The sequence below is a fragment of the Argopecten irradians genome, chromosome 10 (assembly GCF_041381155.1).
Source record: "Argopecten irradians isolate NY chromosome 10, Ai_NY, whole genome shotgun sequence".
Taxonomy (NCBI): domain Eukaryota; kingdom Metazoa; phylum Mollusca; class Bivalvia; order Pectinida; family Pectinidae; genus Argopecten; species Argopecten irradians.
In genome coordinates, this window is record NC_091143.1 from 16,865,482 (window position 1) to 16,886,746 (window position 21,265).

General features: G+C 33.8%; 1 protein-coding gene and 1 non-coding gene across 4 annotated transcripts in view; one reads left to right on the plus strand and one right to left on the minus strand.

Annotated features, from left to right (window-relative positions):
- Nucleotides 1-1,515: 1,515 nt before the first annotated feature.
- Trnav-cac (transfer RNA valine (anticodon CAC)) lies at nucleotides 1,516-1,588 on the minus strand. The gene has a single exon. It is a non-coding gene; the product is annotated as a tRNA-Val (tRNA).
- Nucleotides 1,589-1,827: 239 nt separating this feature from the next.
- LOC138333273 (chromodomain-helicase-DNA-binding protein 1-like) overlaps nucleotides 1,828-21,265 on the plus strand; it is a 44,023-nt gene continuing 24,585 nt past the window's right edge. For 2 of the 3 annotated variants that reach the window (XM_069281550.1, XM_069281552.1), the window contains exons 1-10: nucleotides 1,828-1,930; nucleotides 2,115-2,288; nucleotides 13,602-13,753; nucleotides 14,054-14,354; nucleotides 15,714-15,794; nucleotides 16,548-16,600; nucleotides 16,819-16,896; nucleotides 17,527-17,685; nucleotides 18,326-18,397; nucleotides 19,201-19,343. In XM_069281550.1, the coding sequence (XP_069137651.1) occupies nucleotides 2,280-2,288; nucleotides 13,602-13,753; nucleotides 14,054-14,354; nucleotides 15,714-15,794; nucleotides 16,548-16,600; nucleotides 16,819-16,896; nucleotides 17,527-17,685; nucleotides 18,326-18,397; nucleotides 19,201-19,343 (1,048 nt within the window). In that variant the 5' untranslated portion in view covers nucleotides 1,828-1,930; nucleotides 2,115-2,279. The remainder of the gene's footprint in view (nucleotides 1,931-2,114; nucleotides 2,289-13,601; nucleotides 13,754-14,053; nucleotides 14,355-15,713; nucleotides 15,795-16,547; nucleotides 16,601-16,818; nucleotides 16,897-17,526; nucleotides 17,686-18,325; nucleotides 18,398-19,200; nucleotides 19,344-21,265) is intronic. The other variant, XM_069281551.1, reaches the window with a different exon arrangement.

Below are 21,265 nucleotides of genomic sequence, written 5' to 3' on the forward strand. Positions count from 1 at the left end.
AATAATTATTGCGTTCGCACGCAATAGTATTTCGTTCGCACGCAATAATTATTGCGTTCACACGCAATACTTTTGCGTTCGCACGCAATAATTATTGCGTTCACACGCAATACTTTTGCGTTCGCACGCAATACTATTTCGTTCGCACGCAATAATTTTATTTATTCCATGTCCGCTCCCAGCCACCGTAGCTCCCAGCCACCGTAGTTATCATATCAACCTGGAAGGGGAAAAAATCAAGTAATCGCAGGCCAACAAAAATTCCTTAAAAGAACGTCAAAAGATTCGAATAATGGTACATTTTTGTTGACTTTGTGGCTTTCGTGGCTTTGAAGTCGGGCATCGCTTCGTGTAATCTTCAGAGGATTTCTGCTGGCCTGCGATTGGTATTTTTTTATTTCTCTTGAACTGTCTCAACTTTTACTACGAGATAGTCCAGGAGTGGATATAACGATAGGGATAGTAACCACTGGTGTATCGAGAATACATGCCGTAATGACGGTAATTACATGTAGCTTAAGTGTCAAATTATATCTATGACAAGATATAATATGTGATAACATTGATGATGATGTTAAAATACATGCAGTGATATTTCTGACCGAGTGATTATGATCATGGTGATAATTGTGCGAATTGAGTGATGATGTTGTGCTATTGATGTGCTAACTGTAGCTATATAGTGGTGATGCTTATTGAGTAGCTATGCTGATAATCTGCTAATGATGATGTGGTGATTAGGCCTACTGAATGATGTTGTATATAGAATGAGTATATGCATGATGATGATGATGAATATGATAATTATGATAAAGGGAGTGAATATGATGACTTGTGTGCCGATGTCTGATGTAACTTTTACATACTGAAAACTTTTGAAAAATTAAAAAAAAAATGTTAAACGCAGAATCATATCACACAATGTGTCGGTGTTGAAGCGAGTGTAGTTGAGTCATGTCATATGTGGTTTTAGAGCTTAATTGTTAACTCGGGAATTTACAGGTAGGTTTTTTTTAGTGTTTTTTGTTCAGATTGAAGTTCTGTTGTTTTGTTGGGTTTTTAGTGTGCTTGTTTTGGTTTGTTTAGGTGAACAATTGGGCAAAGGAAGGCTTAAGTCGGTAAAAATGGTGTGAATGTATCAAGTATAATTTCTTATGACATAGAAAAATAAAATCTCCCGTCAAAATCGCTCTGCATGCGAAGAAATTAATTTAAATTATATGGCTTTTTGTAACATTTCCACAGTCTCGCTTTCAAATGGTTAGGCGAATTTATTTTACAAACTTTTCCATTATGACTATTTCGATGGTCAGAATTGGGTAACGTTAACAGAACTTGACCGTCGTTTTGATATGTGAGGACTTTTGGAAGGCCAGTGAACGCATTGAGACTGGTTTTCTTTGTCCGACTATTCAATTTAACTAGTTCTATCATTTGGTTATATTTTTCCGGTGTTTGTTATTTGCCATTGTATACAATTAGAAAATAAAATGAAATGAAATATACAAAAAAAAGTGGTTTCGCTGGGGGTCGAACCCAGGACCTTTCGCGTGTGAGGCGAACGTGATAACCACTACACTACGAAACCCATGGCAGATGACGGGGAAATATATAATTTATCATTTTTAGCTCCTTTCCGGACATTTAAAAAAATGTTTTACTGGTAGTAGAAGTTCAATAGATTTACTGTTCTGATATAATGTAAAATGGGTGAAATGTAGTCGGTCAGTCGATTCATCTTTACGTTTATCCCAAATGATCATTTTGAAATTATAAAATCAGCATGGCTAAAAAATACCCTATCCCATGATGCAACATTGTTAGTTAGTACAGAAAATGGCGGCCATATTGACTATTTATGCTTTGAGAATACGACAGGAAAATCCCTTATGCATGTGTGTTTTTGACACTGTTTTGTGCTGAAATTGCTGTAAGTATGCATTTGAACATCCTAAGATTCATTTGGCAAAGTATTTTAAGGTTAAAATTTTACATGATTTTCATTGACAACACTTTGTTTTCTCGAAAATCTACAAACACCCATTTTTTCGGTTAGAAATCGCATATTGAAGGTAAATATTGTCGTATTTTGACGTTGTTTCCACAATTTCCAGGTAAGAACTGGGGCCATCCACGTATTTTTGTTGTAAATTGTTTATGCACAATTTATGACGTGAGCAAGAGCGACAGTGACACGTGATTCGCAAAGAATTTTGTTCGATTCGCCTTTGTTGGGCCGCCACCAGACAGTTGACGATGGAGCGACTTCATGACTCAAGATGAGCAAGGTTTGTAGAGTACTTAATGTATTTAAATGTTATTTCAGTTCTTCGTCTTGCAATTTGTGAACATTTAGGAGTCAAATATGTCGTAAATATTGAATGTTGATCCAAAAATTTGGGTGGAAACCGGCCGCCGACGTTCGGCCGCCATATTGAAAAATTTTACGTTTAGACGATGGCTCGTTTTTGTTCGCAGATTTAGTGGTCTAAAGAGTATTTTTTGTGTCTATTACACTGTTATTCGTTTTCGCTAATATTCAATTGTTATTATGGCATATGTATTGTACGTGTGTATTATACCTGTTTTGATATTTTTGCTTAAGTTGGTGAGTACCCTCTTTGATCAGTTAGATGTTTCTGAAATTTGTTTTGGAGACCAGCTATCAAAAATAATGTTTAAAATATCATAATTGGATGTGTTTCATGAATATTTTTGTGTTAAGATGTCCTATATGTATGTGTCTTTCACATGACCTTGAAATTTGCCATTTTGTCAACAGGCCCATTTTTGCAATTTGCACTTGTTTTTGGACTTTGTTTATTTTCTGTGTATTCATATTATGATTCTAAATACACAACAGTGATATTTGATAAAATTTGTGTCTTTTGAGCTATTATATATGTTGAATAGTCAATGCATACTTTTAGCATCTTGTATGTACAAATATGATGATATTTAAGCATTTTTCTTACATTTTCTAATATTTTTGTGACATTTTATTCATTTCTTTTGAAACTCAACCATCAGTTGTACTTGCAGGTGTCATGAAACTCATCCTCTGAAGTACATTCATTTCACCACCTAGTAGACAATGGTTTGTTTGTTATCATGTTCTCAATGTGAAATGACTTCAGGAGTGTGTTACAAATGCTTGTTCTTGTGTTAAAAACTGAATAGTTATGAAAATGTGGTATCCACACATATTGGGAAGAAGGAGTCCTTTCTATGATAGGTCATTTCAAAAGCTGGTTGATTAAATAACATTTAGAAAGCTCAATGAGCTCAGAATTATTAGCCTAATGCTCAATATAATGTTTATTTGTGATCTCACCTCTCTTTCATTATTAACCAATAGTGCCAGGTTTGCCTTGTGCTATCATATAAAAACAACAAGATATTCTTTGTATTGTATTTGAGAAAAAGCATGAATCAAAAGTAATTATGTAAGATGATTGACAAATAACTATTGAAATGTATTTTGCCTGTAAAAAACGCCATATCGTATTGAAATTTATACTATATTCCATAATGCGATGTTGGTACCATTAAGAATTGAAGTTTTATGTAGAACTGATTTTATAAAATGAATGATAAAATGAAATTATTTAACTCAATTATTAAATACATGGTATCCATGGTCTATCGAAATCTCAGAAATATGTCATGGTAAATGTAGTTGAAAAGATAATGATTATTAATTCATTTTGTTAGTTAACCTTGAATAAGTATTCCTAAGCAATCAGAAGAGCTATATATATAAATATAGTAATACGACTGTAAAAGGTGTTTTAAGGGGAAAACATGGTTTTTAGGAATGAATTTTGTGATTTTCATGTTAATTAATAGTTTTGTTGAAATAAAAGTTATTCAGTAAAAGAAAAAATTGATAAATGCCAATTTATATGCTTTTATCCAAAGTAAGGAGTTATCTTTCCTTGCTAAAAGTTCCACATTTCTTTTGCTTCTTTCATGATACATATATTGCTTAGGAAATAATCTCTGTATGAAAATGGCATTCAAATTTGTTTATCCAGTTAAAATAGGATGTCTTAATGAATTAATATTTTAAGTGAAAATTGAATTTTTGAATTTTGTTAATGGGTTATCTCCCATTACGGTACCAAAGCATACATTTATGGTACCAAAGCATAAATTTCTGAAGCAAAGCTTCAACAAACAATTAACTTTTGCTTGCATATCATTTTTCAAAAGTAAGTCTTTCACATTTTCACCCAGCTTTGAAAAAAATCATAGCCTTGTTTGAAGGCTAAAGCCCTGGCTATACATTAAATATTCAATGGTCATGATCAAGGTATAAACATTTTGAAAATAATGCTTAACTTGAACAAGTTTGCTTTTAGAAAACACTTTTTTGTATTAATTCCATATGAATGTGTTATAATCACCTTGTCAAATTTTCTAAGAGGAAATAGGTATTTTTAATATTTTTTATACATTGATTTCAAACAGACTGTGTTAATGTCAAAAGATATATTTCATAAAGAGTTAAAAGCTTTTTGAAAAGGAAAAAACAACAACATAAGTTTCAATTTTTCTGGTAGCTGCCTTCATCTAGATTGTTGTTAGAGAATAAAGACATCAATATTAATACTTTTCAAAACTAAGGCAAATGTGTGTATCTAATAAGTTGAGGACGTCTTTGTATAACAGAAATCTCTCATAATGTCATATTGCTCAAGTTTAGGTTATAGAATGTAGCAAGAGGGGCTGAATGTTAAGGTTAGGTGCATAGCTTGTCTACAGGTACTAATAGTCATAGTCAAGGTCAGTAATATCTGTTGAACAAGATCAATGTGACCTTGACCTTAGATTTTCTGCTTGCTTGTCTTTAGAGGACAGATTTTGTTGTTCGATCAATTTGTTCAGATTATTTCCATATAACAACAGATATATTATTTAAAGCATAAAATGAATCCATGAAAAAGATTGCTGATGGATGAAAACTGCATGTATTTATAAGTATTTTCATTAAATCATGATCTTGTTTATTAATATCTTCAATGGTGATCATAAGATGGCAAGTGCTTGTGTAAAAATAAATGTAAGCAAAAGTTACCATTACAATAAACTGTGATGACAGAAACTTAAATGAAATGTCAGGCACATACTAATTGAAAGAAATGATATGAAATCCTCAGAGAAAGCTTGTACAAATTAAAGCATTGGTAAATCTATAAACAAAACGAGAAAAGGGTTTTATACTGTAATAGCTTGGAATTAATATCAATGGCATGATGGTTAATTTTTAACAGACCCAGACTATTATTTAGTGCTAGATAATTAATTGAGCAAGCATGACTCTTCATTCATATATACTTATTTTCATTAAGAAAGGCTTTTCTTCAGTGGTACCTTAGTAAGTCCTTTACAATATACTCCCATGAATTGATGCTACAAATACCTAAAAACTACCGACACCTTTAAAACTGATATTCTTGAGCGATGAGTCTTACATTAAAAATGTCTTCCAAGTTGGATATTGGCCCATATAAAACTTTAAGGGTTCTGTATTCAGATATTTGTTAATCATTGAGGGATTGTATTGATTTGTGAAGGCAGCCATTTTGTGTCTGCAGTGTGTGTACAAAATGGCTGCTATAGTAGTGTTATATAGTGAGGAAGTGTTGTGTCTATAGGGGTCATGTTTGGGTTGGGAGTTCTAGTTGTCATACATACTAATGGTCATTAACTACCAAGGTCATCTCAAGGTCATCTACTAATTGTGTTGATTAAGGTCACAGTGACCTTGACCTTAGAAGATATTTTTATATTGAGATCTAGTGACTATAGCTTCACTTTAAAGTGATTGATATGAGCAAAACAGAATAACACTGTAATGGTATCAGCATATATAAAGTGTAGATATTGGGTAAAATGTGATATGAATATGTTTTTATGGGAATATTCAGTCATGTGTAGACATATACATGTCGGATACATATATACCAACATTTATACTTACTTACCAAACAGTTTGTTTTGAGTTTAAAGGTAGTCGTCAATTCCACGACTCCATTGAATGAACAAAAAGCCAAGAAAAAGGCCATAATTGACTGCGGACCAAACTGAAACTATAGTTTTGTTTTCCTTTCATCAATTACTTACTGATGATGTTGATATTTCAAAATTTTAAGACGTACCCTTTCAAGATATTTTACAGTTTTAGAGCTAGAGTATCATTGCTTGAACTGAATATGCATAAATTACCTTTCTCTGCTGATTGTAATTGTTAAGTAATTTGCTTTCCTTTTTCAGTTAAAAACATTTTTTAACACACTACTGCATGCATTGTACTTGGTGAATATGTTATAAGGTCTAATGTGAGTTCTTTATTTGCATTAATCTCATATAAATTTCAGTAAGCTACATGATAGTGACATCCTGATTATGACATTTGTATTTTAATGAAATTTAGGATTACCAGTGACTATATATAACTGTATTGAGCTGCATTGTAAAGCAGCCATTTTGTGTCTCTGCAGTGTGTGTAAAAAATGGCTACAATAGTAGTGCTATATAGTAAGGAAGTGTTGTGTCTATAGGGGCCATGTGTTTGGGATGGAAGTTCTAGTTGTCATACATACTAATGGTCATTAACTACTAAGGTCATCTCAAGGTCATTTGCTAATTGTGTGGAATAAGGTCACAGTGACCTTGGAAGATAGCATTTTCCCATTTCTTATCTTTTGGAGATGAAAAAAACATGAACAAATGAGAATAAAGCATTTAAATTATAACCAAATAGCAGATATTGTATCAAGTATGACATGAATGTGTTTTTATGTGAATATCTGTCGTTTTTGTCATATTTTCATGTAAGGTAACAATACTGTGTAAATTAACAATCATGATCAGTCAGTGTGTAGTATTATAGATACTTGTCTATTTCATGATACTTTCTATTGAATGAAGAAAAAGCCAAGAAAAAGGCCATAATTGAATGTGGACCAAGTTGAAACTTTAGTTTTATCTTCTTTACATTGATAGCTTACTGATGATATTGATTTTTCAAGATTTTAAGATGTACCCTTTTAAGATATTTTACAGTTTTAGACTTAGGATATCATTGCTTGAACTGAATAAGCAAATATAACCTGTCACTACTGATTGTTATTGTGAAGTAATTTGATTTCCCTTTCAGTTCAAAACAATTATAACAAACTACTGTATATATTTCTCATTTTGAATATATGTTTTAAGATAAAGAGATTCCTTATTTACAAGAATCTCTTATAAATTCCAGTAAATTACATGACAGTGATATGTTAAAAATGTCCTGATTAAAACATTTGGATTTTAATGTTTATTTCGGATTACCAGTGACCAGAACTGTGTATTGATTTTTAAGGCAGCCATTTTATGTCTGCAGTGTGTGTACAAAATGGCTGCTATAGTAGTGTTATATAGTGAGGTAGTGTTGTGTCTATAGGGGCCATGTGTTTGGGTTGGCAGTTCAAGTTGTCATACATATACTAATAGTCATTAACTATCAAGGTCATCTCAAGGTCATCTGCTAATTGTGTGGAATAAGGTCACAGTGACCTTGACCTTAGAATATGGTATTTTCATATTGAGATCTAGAGGCCATAGTGTCATTTTAAATCAATTGACATAAGCAAAACAGAATAAAACTTTTTAATGGTAAAATGCATAGAGCAAGATATTGTGTAAAGTGTGATATGAATTTGTTTTGTGGGAATATTCAGTCATTTATAGACATATTTTTGTTTGATACATTTACCAACACTTACTTACTTACTAATCTGTTATAGTTTATAGGAACTTGTCTGTTCCACGATTCCATCAAATGAACAAAAAGCTTAAAAAGAGGCCATAATTGAATGTGGACCAAACTGAAACTGTAGTTTTATTTTCCTTTCATCAATTGCTTACTAATGATGTTGATATTTCAAGATTTTAAGATGTACCCTTTAAAGATATTTTACAGTTTTAGAGCTAGGGTATCATTGCTAGAACTGAATAAGCATAAATTACCTTTCTCTTCTGATTGTAATTGTGAAGTAATTTGCTTTCCTTTTCAGTTCAAAACAATTTGAACAAAATACTGTATATATATTACTTATAATGAAAATGTTAAAAGATAAAGATATTCCTTATTTACATTAATCTCTTATAAATTCCAGTAAACTACATGGTATTGATATGTTGTGATGAACCTGATTATAACATTTGTATTTTAATTAATGTTAAACTTAATTTAGAATAACCAGAGACTATAACTGTGTGTTGATTTGTAAAGGCAGCCATTTTGTGTCTGCAGTGTGTGTGTACAAAATGGCTGCAATATAATAGTGTTATATAGTGAGGTAGTGTTGTGTCCATAGGGGCCATGTGTTTGGGTTGGCAGTTCTAGTTGTCATACATATTAATGGTGATTAACTGTCAAGGTCATCTCAAGGTCATCTGCTAATTGAGTAGAATAAGGCCACAATGACCTTGACCTCGGATGATAGTATGTACTTTCCCATTTCTTATCTCTGGGAGATGAAAGCGATTGACATGAGCAAAAGAGAATAAAGAATTGTAATTACATGTATTACAAAATAGATGTTTTTATGTGAATGTTCTGTCCTTTGTATGCATATTTATGTGTAAGGTAACAACACTTTATGTTATTTACTAATCATGATCAGTGAGCATGTAGTCTTTTAGTTACTTGTCTGTTCCACAATACATTCTATTGAAGAGAGAAAAGGCTTAGAAAAGGCCATAATTGAATGTGGACCAAGTTGAAACTGTAGTTTTATCCTCCTTACATTGATACCTTACTGATGATGTTGATATTTCAAGATTTTAAGATGTACCCTTTTAAGATATTTTACAGTTTTAGAGCTAGGGTATCATTGCTTGGACTGAGTAAGCGAAAATAACCTTTCATTACTGATTGTTATTGAGAAGTAATTTGTTTTCCTTTTTCAGTTCAAAACAATTGTAACAAATTACTGCATGTATTTTACTGGTATGTTGAATATATGTAATAAGATATAGAATCTTTAATCTCTTATAAATTTCAGTAAACTACTGGTAGTGATATATTGTAATGATCCTGACTATTACATTTGTATTTTAATGTTAATTTTGGATTAACAGAGACAATAACTGTGTATTGATTTGTGAAGGCAGCCATTTTGTGTCTGCAGTGTGTGTACAAAATGGCTGCTATAGTAGTGTTATATAGTGAGGTAGTGTTGTGTCTATAGGGGCCATGTGTTTGGGTTTGCAATTCTAGTTGTCATACATACTTATAGTCAGTAGCTATCAAGGTCATCTGCTAATTGTGTGGAATATGGTCATAGTGACCTTGACCTTAGAAGATGGTATTTTCATATTGAGATCTAGAGAACATAGCGTCATTTTAAAGCAATTGACATAAGCAAAATAGAATAAAACTTTTTAATGGTAAAATGCATTGAGCAAGATATTCTGTAAAGTGTGATATGAATTTGTTTTGTGGGAATATTCAGTCATTTATATATAGACATATTTTTGTTTGATACATTTACCAACACTTACTTACTTACCAATCTGTTATAGTTTATAGGAACTTGTCTGTTCCACGATTCCATCGAATGAACAAAATGCCAAGAAAAAGGCCATAATTGAATGTGGACCAAACTGAAACTGTAGTTTTATTTTCCTTTCATCAATTGCTTACTGATGATGTTGATTTTTCAAGATTTTAAGATGTACCCTTTTAAGATATTTTACAGTTTTAGAGCAAGGGTATCCTTGCTGAAGTTGAATAAGCAAATATAATCTGTCACTACTGATTGTTATTGTGAAAAAATTTGTTCACTTTGTCAGTGAGAAACAATTGTAAAAAACTACTGTATATATTATGTATGTTAAATATGTTATAAGTTATATATGGATTCTTTATTTACAAGAATCTCTTATACATTTCACTAAGCTACATGATGGCGATATTTTGTAAATGTCCTGATTATAACATTTGTATTTTAATGCTACTTTTGGATTACCAAAGTCTATAACTGTGTATTGATTTGTGAAGGCAGCCATTTTATGTCTGCAGTGTGTGTACAAAATGGCTGCTATAGTAGTGTTATATAGTGAGGTAGTGTTGTGTCCATAGGGGCCATGTGTTTGGGTTGGCAGTTCTAGTTGCCATACATACTAATGGTGATTAATTGTCAAGGTCATCTCAAGGTCATCTGCTAATTGAGTAGAATAAGGCCACAATGACCTTGACCTCGGATGATAGTATGTACTTTCCCATTTCTTATCTCTGGGAGATGAAAGCGATTGACATGAGCAAAAGAGAATAAAGAATTGTAATTATTACAAAATAGATGTTTTTATGTGAATGTTCTGTCTTTTGTATGCATATTTATGTGTAAGGTAACAACACTTTATGTTATTTACTAATCATGATCAGTGAGCATGTAGTCTTTTAGTTACTTGTCTGTTCCACAATACATTCTATTGAAGAGAGAAAAGGCTTAAAAAAAGGCCATAATTGAATGTGGACCAAGTTGAAACTGTAGTTTTATCCTCCTTACATTGATACCTTACTGATGATGTTGATATTTCAAGATTTTAAGATGTACCCTTTTAAGATATTTTACAGTTTTAGAGCTAGGGTATCATTGCTTGGACTGAGTAAGCGAAAATAACCTTTCATTACTGATTGTTATTGTGAAGTAATTTGTTTTCCTTTTTCAGTTCAAAACAATTGTAACAAATTACTGCATGTATTTTACTGGTATGTTGAATATGTAATAAAATATAGAATCTTTAATCTCTTATAAATTTCAGTAAACTACTGGTAGTGATATATTGTAATGATTCTGACTATTACATTTGTATTTTAATGTTAATTTTGGATTAACAGAGACTATAACTGTGTATTGATTTGTGAAGGCAGCCATTTTGTGTCTGCAGTGTATGTACAAAATGGCTGCTATAGTAGTGTTATATAGTGAGGTAGTGTTGTGTCTATAGGGGCCATGTGTTTGGGTTTGCAATTCTAGTTGTCATACATGCTTATAGTCAGTAGCTATCAAGGTCATCTCAAGGTCATCTGCTAATTGTGTGGAATATGGTCATAGTGACATTGACCTTAGAAGATGGTATTTTCATATTTAGATCTAGAGAACATAGCAGCATTTTAAAGCAATTGACATAAGCAAAACAGAATAAAACTTTTTAATGGTAAAATGTATAGAGCAAAGATATTGTGTAAAGTGTGATATGAATTTGTTTTGTGGGAATATTCAGTCATTTATAGACATATTTTTGTTTGATACATTTACCAACACTTACTTACTTACTAATCTGTTATAGTTTATAGGAACTTGTCTGTTCCACGATTCCATCGAATGAACAAAATGCCAAGAAAAAGGCCATAATTGAATGTGGACCAAACTGAAACTGTAGTTTTATTTTCCTTTCATCAATTGCTTACTGATGATGTTGATTTTTCAAGATTTTAAGATGTACCCTTTTAAGATATTTTACAGTTTTAGAGCAAGGGTATCCTTGCTGAAGTTGAATAAGCAAATATAATCTGTCACTACTGATTGTTATTGTGAAAAAATTTGTTCACTTTGTCAGTGAGAAACAATTGTAAAAAACTACTGTATATATTATGTATGTTAAATATGTTATAAGTTATATATGGATTCTTTATTTACAAGAATCTCTTATACATTTCACTAAGCTACATAATGGCGATATTTTGTAAATGTCCTGATTATAACATTTGTATTTTAATGCTACTTTTGGATTACCAAAGTCTATAACTGTGTATTGATTTGTGAAGGCAGCCATTTTGTGTCTGCAGTGTGTGTACAAAATGGCTGCTATAGTAATGTTATATAGCGAGGTAGTGTTGAGTCCATATGGGCCATGTGTTTGGGTTGGGAGTTCTAGTTGTCATACATACTAATGGTCATAAACTGTCAAGGTCATCTCAAGGTCATCTGCTAATTGGGTAGAATAAGGTCACAGTGACCTTGACCTTAGAAGATACTTTTTGTTATTTTCTTGAGATGAAAGAGACATGAACAAAAGATAATAAAGCATCTTAATTGTCAAAAAAAAAGCATCCATTGCATCAAATATGAAACAAGTGTGTTTTTATGTAAGTATTCTGTCATTTATATCCTATTTTTGAGTAATTTAAAGTAACAACACTTTATGTAATTTACTAAACATGATCAGTCAGTATAAGGACTTATAGGTAATTGTCTGTTCACTGAGACATTCTGTTTGATGAACAAAAAGCTAAGAAGAAAGGCCATAATTGAATGTGGACCAAGTTGAAACTGTAGTTTTATATTCTGTACATTGATAGCATACTGATGATGTTGATTTTTCACGATTTCAAGATGTACCCTTTTAAGATATTTTACAGTTTTAGAGCTAGGGTATCATTGCTTGAAGTAATTTGTTTTCCTTTTCAGTTTTAAACTATTGCATTCATTGTATTTATGTTGAATATATATGTTTAAGGATATACAATGTATATGAATTCTTTATTGACATTCATCTTTTATAAATTTCAGTAAGGTACAATAGTGATTTGTTATAAATGCTCTGATTATAACATTTGTATTTAATGTTAAATTACAGTAAATTATGATTACCAGTAAGCCAGTAGCTATATAACTGTGAATTGATTTGTGAAGGCAGCCAATTTGTGTCTGCAGTGTGTGTACAAAATGGCTGCTACAGGAGTGTTATATAGTGAGGAAGTGTACTAATGTCTATAGGGGCAATGTGTTTGGGTTTGCAGTTCTAGTTGTCATACATCCTAATGGTCATAAAAACTGTCAAGGTCATCTCAATGTCATCTGCTAATTGTGTGGAATAAGGTCAGAGTGACCTTGACCTTGGAAGATAGTATTTTCTCAGTCTAAAATATGGGGATCACTTTATTTTAAAATGACTGAAAATAGAATAAATTATATTGTAATGGTACTAGAGCAATGTATATAGATATTACATCTTGAAATTGATATTTCATATGAATATATATATAGTCAGCATGGTTTTAGTTGATAGGTACTTGTTTCCCTACTATTTTTCTATTGAATTAAAGTTTTTTTTAAAAAGCAAAGAAAAAAGCAGTAATCGAATGTGGACCAAGCTGAAACAATAGATTTATTTTCTACCCATTAATTGATTACTGATGATGTTGATTTTACCCTTTTTTAAGACGGACCCTCTTAAGATATTTTACAATTTTTTAGGCATAGTGCAGCATAAAATTGTTAGACTTTGATCATGATAAATCAAGCATTCAGTTTTACAAATAAATATGTAATTTCTTAAAATTTTCTTAACTTGTTGTGTAGCATCTCTCTGTTGGGAACCATAGTTGTCATAAATACATACTGGTGCTCATTAAATATGACGTCATCAACACATTGTCTCCATTAGGATAATAAATATAGTCTTGGTGACATCAAAGTATTTTTTCCTTATTCTGGAACATGGATGATTTGTTAGTAAAAATATACATAATTACATGCATGTATACAAAAGGTTTTTGAAAGGTTCGATGATCATACTTTTTCTTTTGTACTTTTCAGGGTGGATTGGATTTTAGCAGCCCCCTGTTTGGTCCAACATGTAATGATGATAACTCCAAATCAAAGTTTAAGAAGTCTTCACTTGATACCAGAAATGGTTCTGACGATAAAAAATATGATGTAGAAGACAGCGGGTCGGGTTCAAACACTAGGTACTGTATATGCTTCATATTTCTCCTGAGATATCAATATATAATTCATTGCCACTTGCTCATTCTGTTGTATTTCCTTACAAATCTTATTTAAATCCAGATCCTTACGGTCATTTGTCTGATGATGGTAATTGTGTACACATCCTACTGGTCATTGAAAACGTCACATATATATGACACTTCCACTTGTGTGTTAAAATATCATTACATAAATAATACTTTCCAATCCGAAGAAAATGTTCAGAAAAATTATGTGTTAAATGGATTAAATATTATACAAACTGAGGAATTTTGTTTTAGTGGTTCAAGTTCCGACTCTGATTCTGAATCAGGATCTGGATCAGGGTCGGGATCAGGATCAGGAGGATGTGAAGATCGAAGGTCGGGGAAGTCAAGTGGATCAGATAGCTCGTCTGACTCCAGCCAGGAGGACAATAGTGATAGAAACTCAAACAAGTCAGAGAGTGGGTCGGATAGTGATGAAGATCATGACTCCAAAAGACCAAAGTTAGAAATAACAACCTCTGATTCCCAAGATGTACCATCGTCGACGGGCAAGAAAGGTCGTCCTCGCAAAGCTGACATTGGCGAACTCAAAGAGGTAAGTCAGCCTCTTGTGAGTTTCATGATTAAAGGTTGTTCGCAAACGTTTATTTCTGTGAATGTACAAATAACTTGTTTTAAGTGATAATTTCGTTCAATATTCAAATCCACACAAGTTAATCTTTCCAAATTTATTTTGACATGAAAATCACAAAATTTAGAAGTCATGACAGAAAAAATGATTTATAGTATGTTTTGACTTTAAAAAAATTGAGTTCATTTTTAGCCCACCATCATCAGATGGTGGGCTATTCAAATCGCTTTTTGTCCGTGGTCCGTCGTCCGTCCTTCCGTCCGTCCGTCCATCCGTTAACAATTCTTGTTATCGCTATTTCTCAGAAAGTACTGAAGGGATTTGTCTCAAAATTCATATGAAGGTTCCCCTAGGGCCCTAGTTGTGCATATTGCATTTTGGGACGGATCAGTCAACAAGATGGCTGCCAGGCAGCCATCTTGGATTTTGATAGTTAAAGTTTGTTATCGCTATTTCTCAGAAAGTACTGAAGGGATTTGTCTCAAAATTCATATGAAGGTTCCCCTAGGGACCTAGTTATGCATATTGCGTTTTGGGACCGATCGGTCAACAAGATGGCCGCCAGGCAGCCATATTGGATTTTGATATTTAAAGTTTTTTATCGCTATTTCTCAGAAAGTACTGAAGGGATCTGTCTTAAATTTCATATGTAGGTTCCCCTAGGAACCTAGTTGTGCATATTGCATTTTGGGACACATCGGTGAACATGATGGCCGCCAGGCAGCCATCTTGGATTTTGATAGCTTGAGTTTGTTATCGCTATTTCTCAGAAAGTGCTGAAGGGACATGTGTCAAATTTCATATGTAGGTTCCCCTAGGAACCTGGTTGTGCATATTGCATTTTGGGACCGATCAGTCAACAAGATGGCCACCAGGCAGCCATCTTGGAATTTGACATTTAAAGTTTGTTATCGCTATTTCTCAGAAAGTATTGAATAGATCATTCTCAAATTTCACATGTAGGTTCCCCTAGGGCTCTTGACGTGCATATTGCGATTTTGGACCGATCATCAACAAGATGACCGCCAAGGAACCATCTTGGATTTTGATAGTTGAAGTTTGTTACTGCTATTTCTTAGAAAGTACTGAAGCGATCTGTCTCAAATTTTATGTGTAGTATATGTTTGAAAAAGTTTAAAAAGTAGAGAAAATATCCATCTTTCCATTGTCAGACATAGATCATTCTTTGGTGGGCGCCAAGATCCCTCTGGGATCTCTTGTTAACAGTTAAAAAGTTTTGAAATAAAATTAAATATCAAGCAAAACTCGCATTGTATATCTTATCTCTCAGATCTTTCCAGATGATTTTAACTTAAATTTCAGATAGTAGAACAGAATCCTGATCTGTATGGACTCCGACGGTCAGGAAGGGCTAAGAAGGAGCCTATACGATACACCTCAATTGTAAGTACCCCTGCAGGTGGGGCGTTAGAATTGTACCTGCTGCCCCTATTGCATGATCGCAAAAAATTTAGGATCTTATCTTTTCTTTTCTTCCTAACTGACTTTATGTTTCCTAATGCCTCCCTTGGCACCACCTCACTTTTGGCCTTGAGTTGAGCATTCACCCCTGTGAAGAAGGCTCTAGGTTCTGTCCCCTGGTCAAGACACACCCAAGTCTTGAAAAATTGTAGTTTCTGCTCCTGCTTAGCGCTCAGCATATGGGGAGTGGGACGACTGGTTCGCCCGTTGTCAGTATGATATGACAGGGTGTGGTGTGTTGCTTGGTGTCTTCGGCGGCATGCTTCAGTGATATAGCATTATAAAAAGGGCAACAGTTCCACTATGCAAGAAGACACAGCACGAACATACTGCAGTCTCCCGAAACATGCACATTGCACAACATACACGCAACACACCGCATACATGGGAGGTCGTCCTTACATGACCTTAGCTGTTAATAAGACGTTAAAATAATGAAGCAAACAAAATTCAGATTATTAAAACTCAAAAAATTTGTTCATCTCAATGATTGAAGGGAATGCACATGGATGTAATGCATTTATGAGTTAAAGTTCTTATTTCAAAGAAAATTTTAAATCTAAAAGCAATGTCTCTCCTGGTGCCTTGCCTTTGCATTGTTTTATACCATTTTACAGATGCTAAAATAAGCAATTGAATCTTGAATTGGTTTTAAGGACTATCTTTATGTTACAGAATGAAAGCGATGATGGTGATTCTGCTGGCAGGAAACGATCTCGTAGAAAAGGGTGAGTAGTTTAGTGTTTATCTTTGTTCCCTGATAATGATAAAAAGAAGAAGCCTACATTGCATTGTAGATTTGTTTTGTAGGCAATCATATAAATGACATGAAAAGCATTAACAAAATCTTGATAAAACTTTTCAATTATTTCTCAGTATTTAGTGAATTCTGTCCTTTATGGTTGTTTTTAGTTTTATTTAGTAATAACTCCTTCCTTACATTCAGATCAGGGGAATGGGAAGGCAGCAGTGACAGTGACAGTGGATCGAGTGATGGATACAAAGCAGCTATCAGACAGAAACGGTAAGATAAGGCAGCTAGCAAACAACATAATTCTGGTATGGTTGGTCCATGGGTAAAAAGACTTGGTTAGATAAACAAATACCTGAATCTAAAGTTTACCGCAGGGATCATGTTGTAGGGGCAATTTGGTCATTGACCTGCACTTAGAATTTAAGAAATCCTGCAAGAATATGCTGTATAGCCCATTACTTTCTGTGGTCAAAATTTATCATGATTTAAACTAAAACAAAAATTTTTACTTTCAATGTATGTAAGGAGACATATTTCATCAATTTCTTTTGTATTTCTTTGAAATTTGTTTTCATGACTATAGCAATGTCCAACAAAATCACGATAATATCAATCAGCAAGAGGTAGGTTATTGTGTCTATAATAGCAGATCCATACTTATCGTACAAGGATATGTTCATGATGAAAGAGAACATATTAGCTGCCAATCACGTCTCTGGCTGTTGGAACTCTCTGGCCCAGTAGACGCACCAAATAGATGAAAAGACTCTCCTGTGGAGATCTATAAGGTTCTGATTGGCACAAGGCTGCCATCCCCTTTCACGTCGCCAGAATAGCTACAGCCCAGCTTTACAGACACATCAAATATAATTGTAAATATTTTTGTTTCTCTTCTACTAGGCAACCACAGTCTAAAAGGCCGTCTCGTCGCCCAGCTAAGACACAAAAACGTCGAGCAGCGGGAGGGAGGCGGAGAGAAAGGCGCCTCTCTGACTCGTATGACTCTGACAGTGATGAAGATCGAAGAACTTCCTATAGAAGTACAGCAAATAAAATAAGGTAAGTGTTTTTAAAAAATGTCAGAAATATTCATCATCATCATCATTTCCATCTCTTGTCATCATAAATGAGTTGGTGTGGGATCAGAGATGTAGAGTCGATTCCAAGGTTTATCACATTAATATCGGAAAAACTGCTTACAGATACTTTTATCACTTTTATATGTGAGAGACAGATACTTTTATCATTTTTATATGTGAGAGACAGATACTTTTATCACTTTTATATGTGAGAGAAAGCAAAGCGTTTGATCCTTTCCAAATGGATTTAGTTCACGTAACAGTTAAGATTAATTAGACAGTCAAAGGTCACATTTGACCAATTTCAAACAACTAGATGCTAAATGTTTTTAGTATATCATGAACATATGAGCATATTCTGATAATTGTCCAAATAGTTTTGGATCAATAAAAAAACATACCCAAGATATTGCATACAATGAGTTATATACGTCAATGGAATTTTTAATGATAGATTAGTAAGATAGTATGACACCTGACAACAAGTCAATGTTTTTGGAAGGAAGCTTCTTCTTTTCTCCACTTAGAAGTTAAGTAGAAGTGTTAAGAACAAGTGCCGGGGAAATCATTGTATTGTTACGTGCTAGTAGTGCTGATAGATTTCTCCTTATGTGACATAGGGGCAAGGCATCGGGGAACAAGCTTAACAAAGCTCCCGCCCTGCGAAGGAAAAGTGCAAAGAAAAATGTTAGGTAAGGCATGGAATGTTGTCTTTGCCCGCCATACCTATTTTAGTAGTTTCTTGTCTTTCTTTTCAGTTTTATTTACAATCGTTTATTTTTCAGTATCTTGACCAAGCACATATATTTTTATCAATTTTTCTCAGAAAAAAAGTTGATGTTTATTATCATGTATCAAATAGTTTTGTTAGGTTTGAAAACTTTTCTATTTACTTGTTGTACTACACATTTCTTATCACAGGAGTATGTATTGTCTCAAAAACAAGCCTTCCTTCATTTTCATATCTTCCTCATTATAATTCAATTGTTCTCATGTAGTATAGAGCGAAATCAGTACCATTTTAGTGATTTTACACTGGCTCAAAAAATGTCTTATTGGTGTAAGATTATCTAAGATGAACATATCTGGAGTGCACACTTAGTCTATACATGTACCATAGTTGTATGACCTTGTCAGACTTTTGTTTAGTTTTCATTCAGTTATGTTATTTTAGATGCACTTGCATTGCAATATAAGGTACAGGTTAAAATGTTTCAAGATATTTAGTAATTATCTATAATAATAATCTAATAATAACCTACTGATATAACTGATAATTATAAGGTATGATATAGATCTAGATCCATTAAACTCTCGAGCCAGGCTACAAAAGGTGAAGGGTAACAAATCTAGCTGAATTGTTTTATGTAACCTATATAACATCTAAATATAAAATTATAGTAAATGTTTTTTCTTGAGTTTAATCAATAAAAAAAATCTCAAATGCTGACAAATTTGTGAAACATTTAGTGTATTACATATTTTATTTTGACAGTTACAAGGAAGCCTCCGATGACCGTACAGACTCGGACGACCTGATAGAGGTTGCTGCAGGAGATGAGACGGCGGAACCAGCTGTAGAGGATAACAGGGAGTGTATAGAAAAGATTCTTGGCGATCGCATTGGACGAAAAACAGGTATGACTAGGGCTTAAACAATACAAATAGGGTTTAAACAGGCACAACTAGGGCTTAAACAATACAGAAAGGGTGTAAAACAGGTGCAAACAGGGCTTAAACAATACAAATAGGGTTTAAATAGGTACAAATAGGGCTTAAACAATACACATTTGGTGTAAAACGGGTACAAACAGGGCTTAAACGACACAGATAGGGTATAAAACAGGTACAAACAGGGCTTAACAACACAGATAGGATGTAAAACAGGTACAAACAGGGCTTAAACGACACAGATAGGGTGTAAAACAGGTGCAAACAGGGCTTAAACAATATAGATAGGGTGTAAAACAGGTGCAAAAAGGGCTTAAACAATACAGATAGGGTGTAAAACAGGTGCAAACAGGGCTTAAACAATACAGATAGGATGTAAAACAGGTACAAACAGGGCTTAAACAATACAGATAGGGTGTAAAACAGGTGCAAAAAGGGCTTAAACAATACAGATAGGGTGTAAAACAGGTGCAAACAGGGCTTAACAACACAGATAGGATGTAAAACAGGTACAAACAGGGCTTAAACGACACAGATAGGATGTAAAACAGGTACAAACAGGGCTTAAACGACACAGATAGGGTGTAAATCAGGTACAAACAGGACTTAAATGACACAGATAGGATGTAAAACAGGTACAAACAGGGCTTAAACGACACAGATAGGGTGTAAAACAGGGCTTAAACGACACAGATAGGATGTAAAACAGGTACAAACAGGGCTTAAATGACACAGATAGAGTGTAAAACAGGTACAAACAGGGCTTAAATGACACAGATAGGGTGTAAAACAGGTACAAACAGGGCTTGAATGACACAGATAGGGTGTAAAACAGGTACAAACAGGGCTTAAATGACACAGATAGGGTGTAAAACAGGTACAAACAGGGCTTGAATGACACAGATAGGGTGTAAAACAGGTACAAACAGGGCTTAAATGACACAGATAGGGTGTAAAACAGGTACAAACAGGGCTTAAACGACACAGATAGGGTGTAAAACAGGTACAAACAGGGCTTAAATGACACAGATAGGGTGTAAAACAGGTACAAACAGGGCTTAAACGACACAGATAGGGTGTAAAACAGGTACAAACAGGGCTTAAACGACACAGATAGGGTGTAAAACAGGTACAAACAGGGCTTAAATGACACAGATAGGGTGTAAAACAGGTACAAACAGGGCTTAAACGACACAGATAGGGTGTAAAACAGGTACAAACAGGGCTTAAACGACACAGATAGGGTGTAAAACAGGTACAAACAGGGCTTAAACGACACAGATAGGGTGTAAAACAGGTACAAACAGGGCTTAAATGACACAGATAGGGTGTAAAACAGGTACAAACAGGGCTTAAACGACACAGATAGGGTAAAACAGGTACAAACATGGCTTAAACGACACAGATAGGGTGTAAAACAGGTACAAACAGGGCTTAAACGACACAGATAGGGTGTAAATCAGGTACAAACAGGACTTAAATGACACAGATAGGGTGTAAAACAGGTACAAACAGGGCTTAAATGACACAGATAGGGTGTAAAACAGGTACAAACAGGGCTTAAACGACACAGATAGGGTGTAAAACAGGTACAAACAGGGCTTAAATGACACAGATAGGGTGTAAAACAGGTACAAACAGGGCTTAAACGACACAGATAGGGTATAAAACAGGTACAAACAGGGCTTGAATGACACAGATAGGGTGTAAAACAGGTACAAACAGGGCTTAAACGACACAGATAGGGTGTAAAACAGGTACAAACAGGGCTTAAATGACACAGATAGGGTGTAAAACAGGTACAAACAGGGCTTAAATGACACAGATAGGGTGTAAAACAGGTACAAACAGGGCTTAAACGACACAGATAGGGTGTAAAACAGGTACAA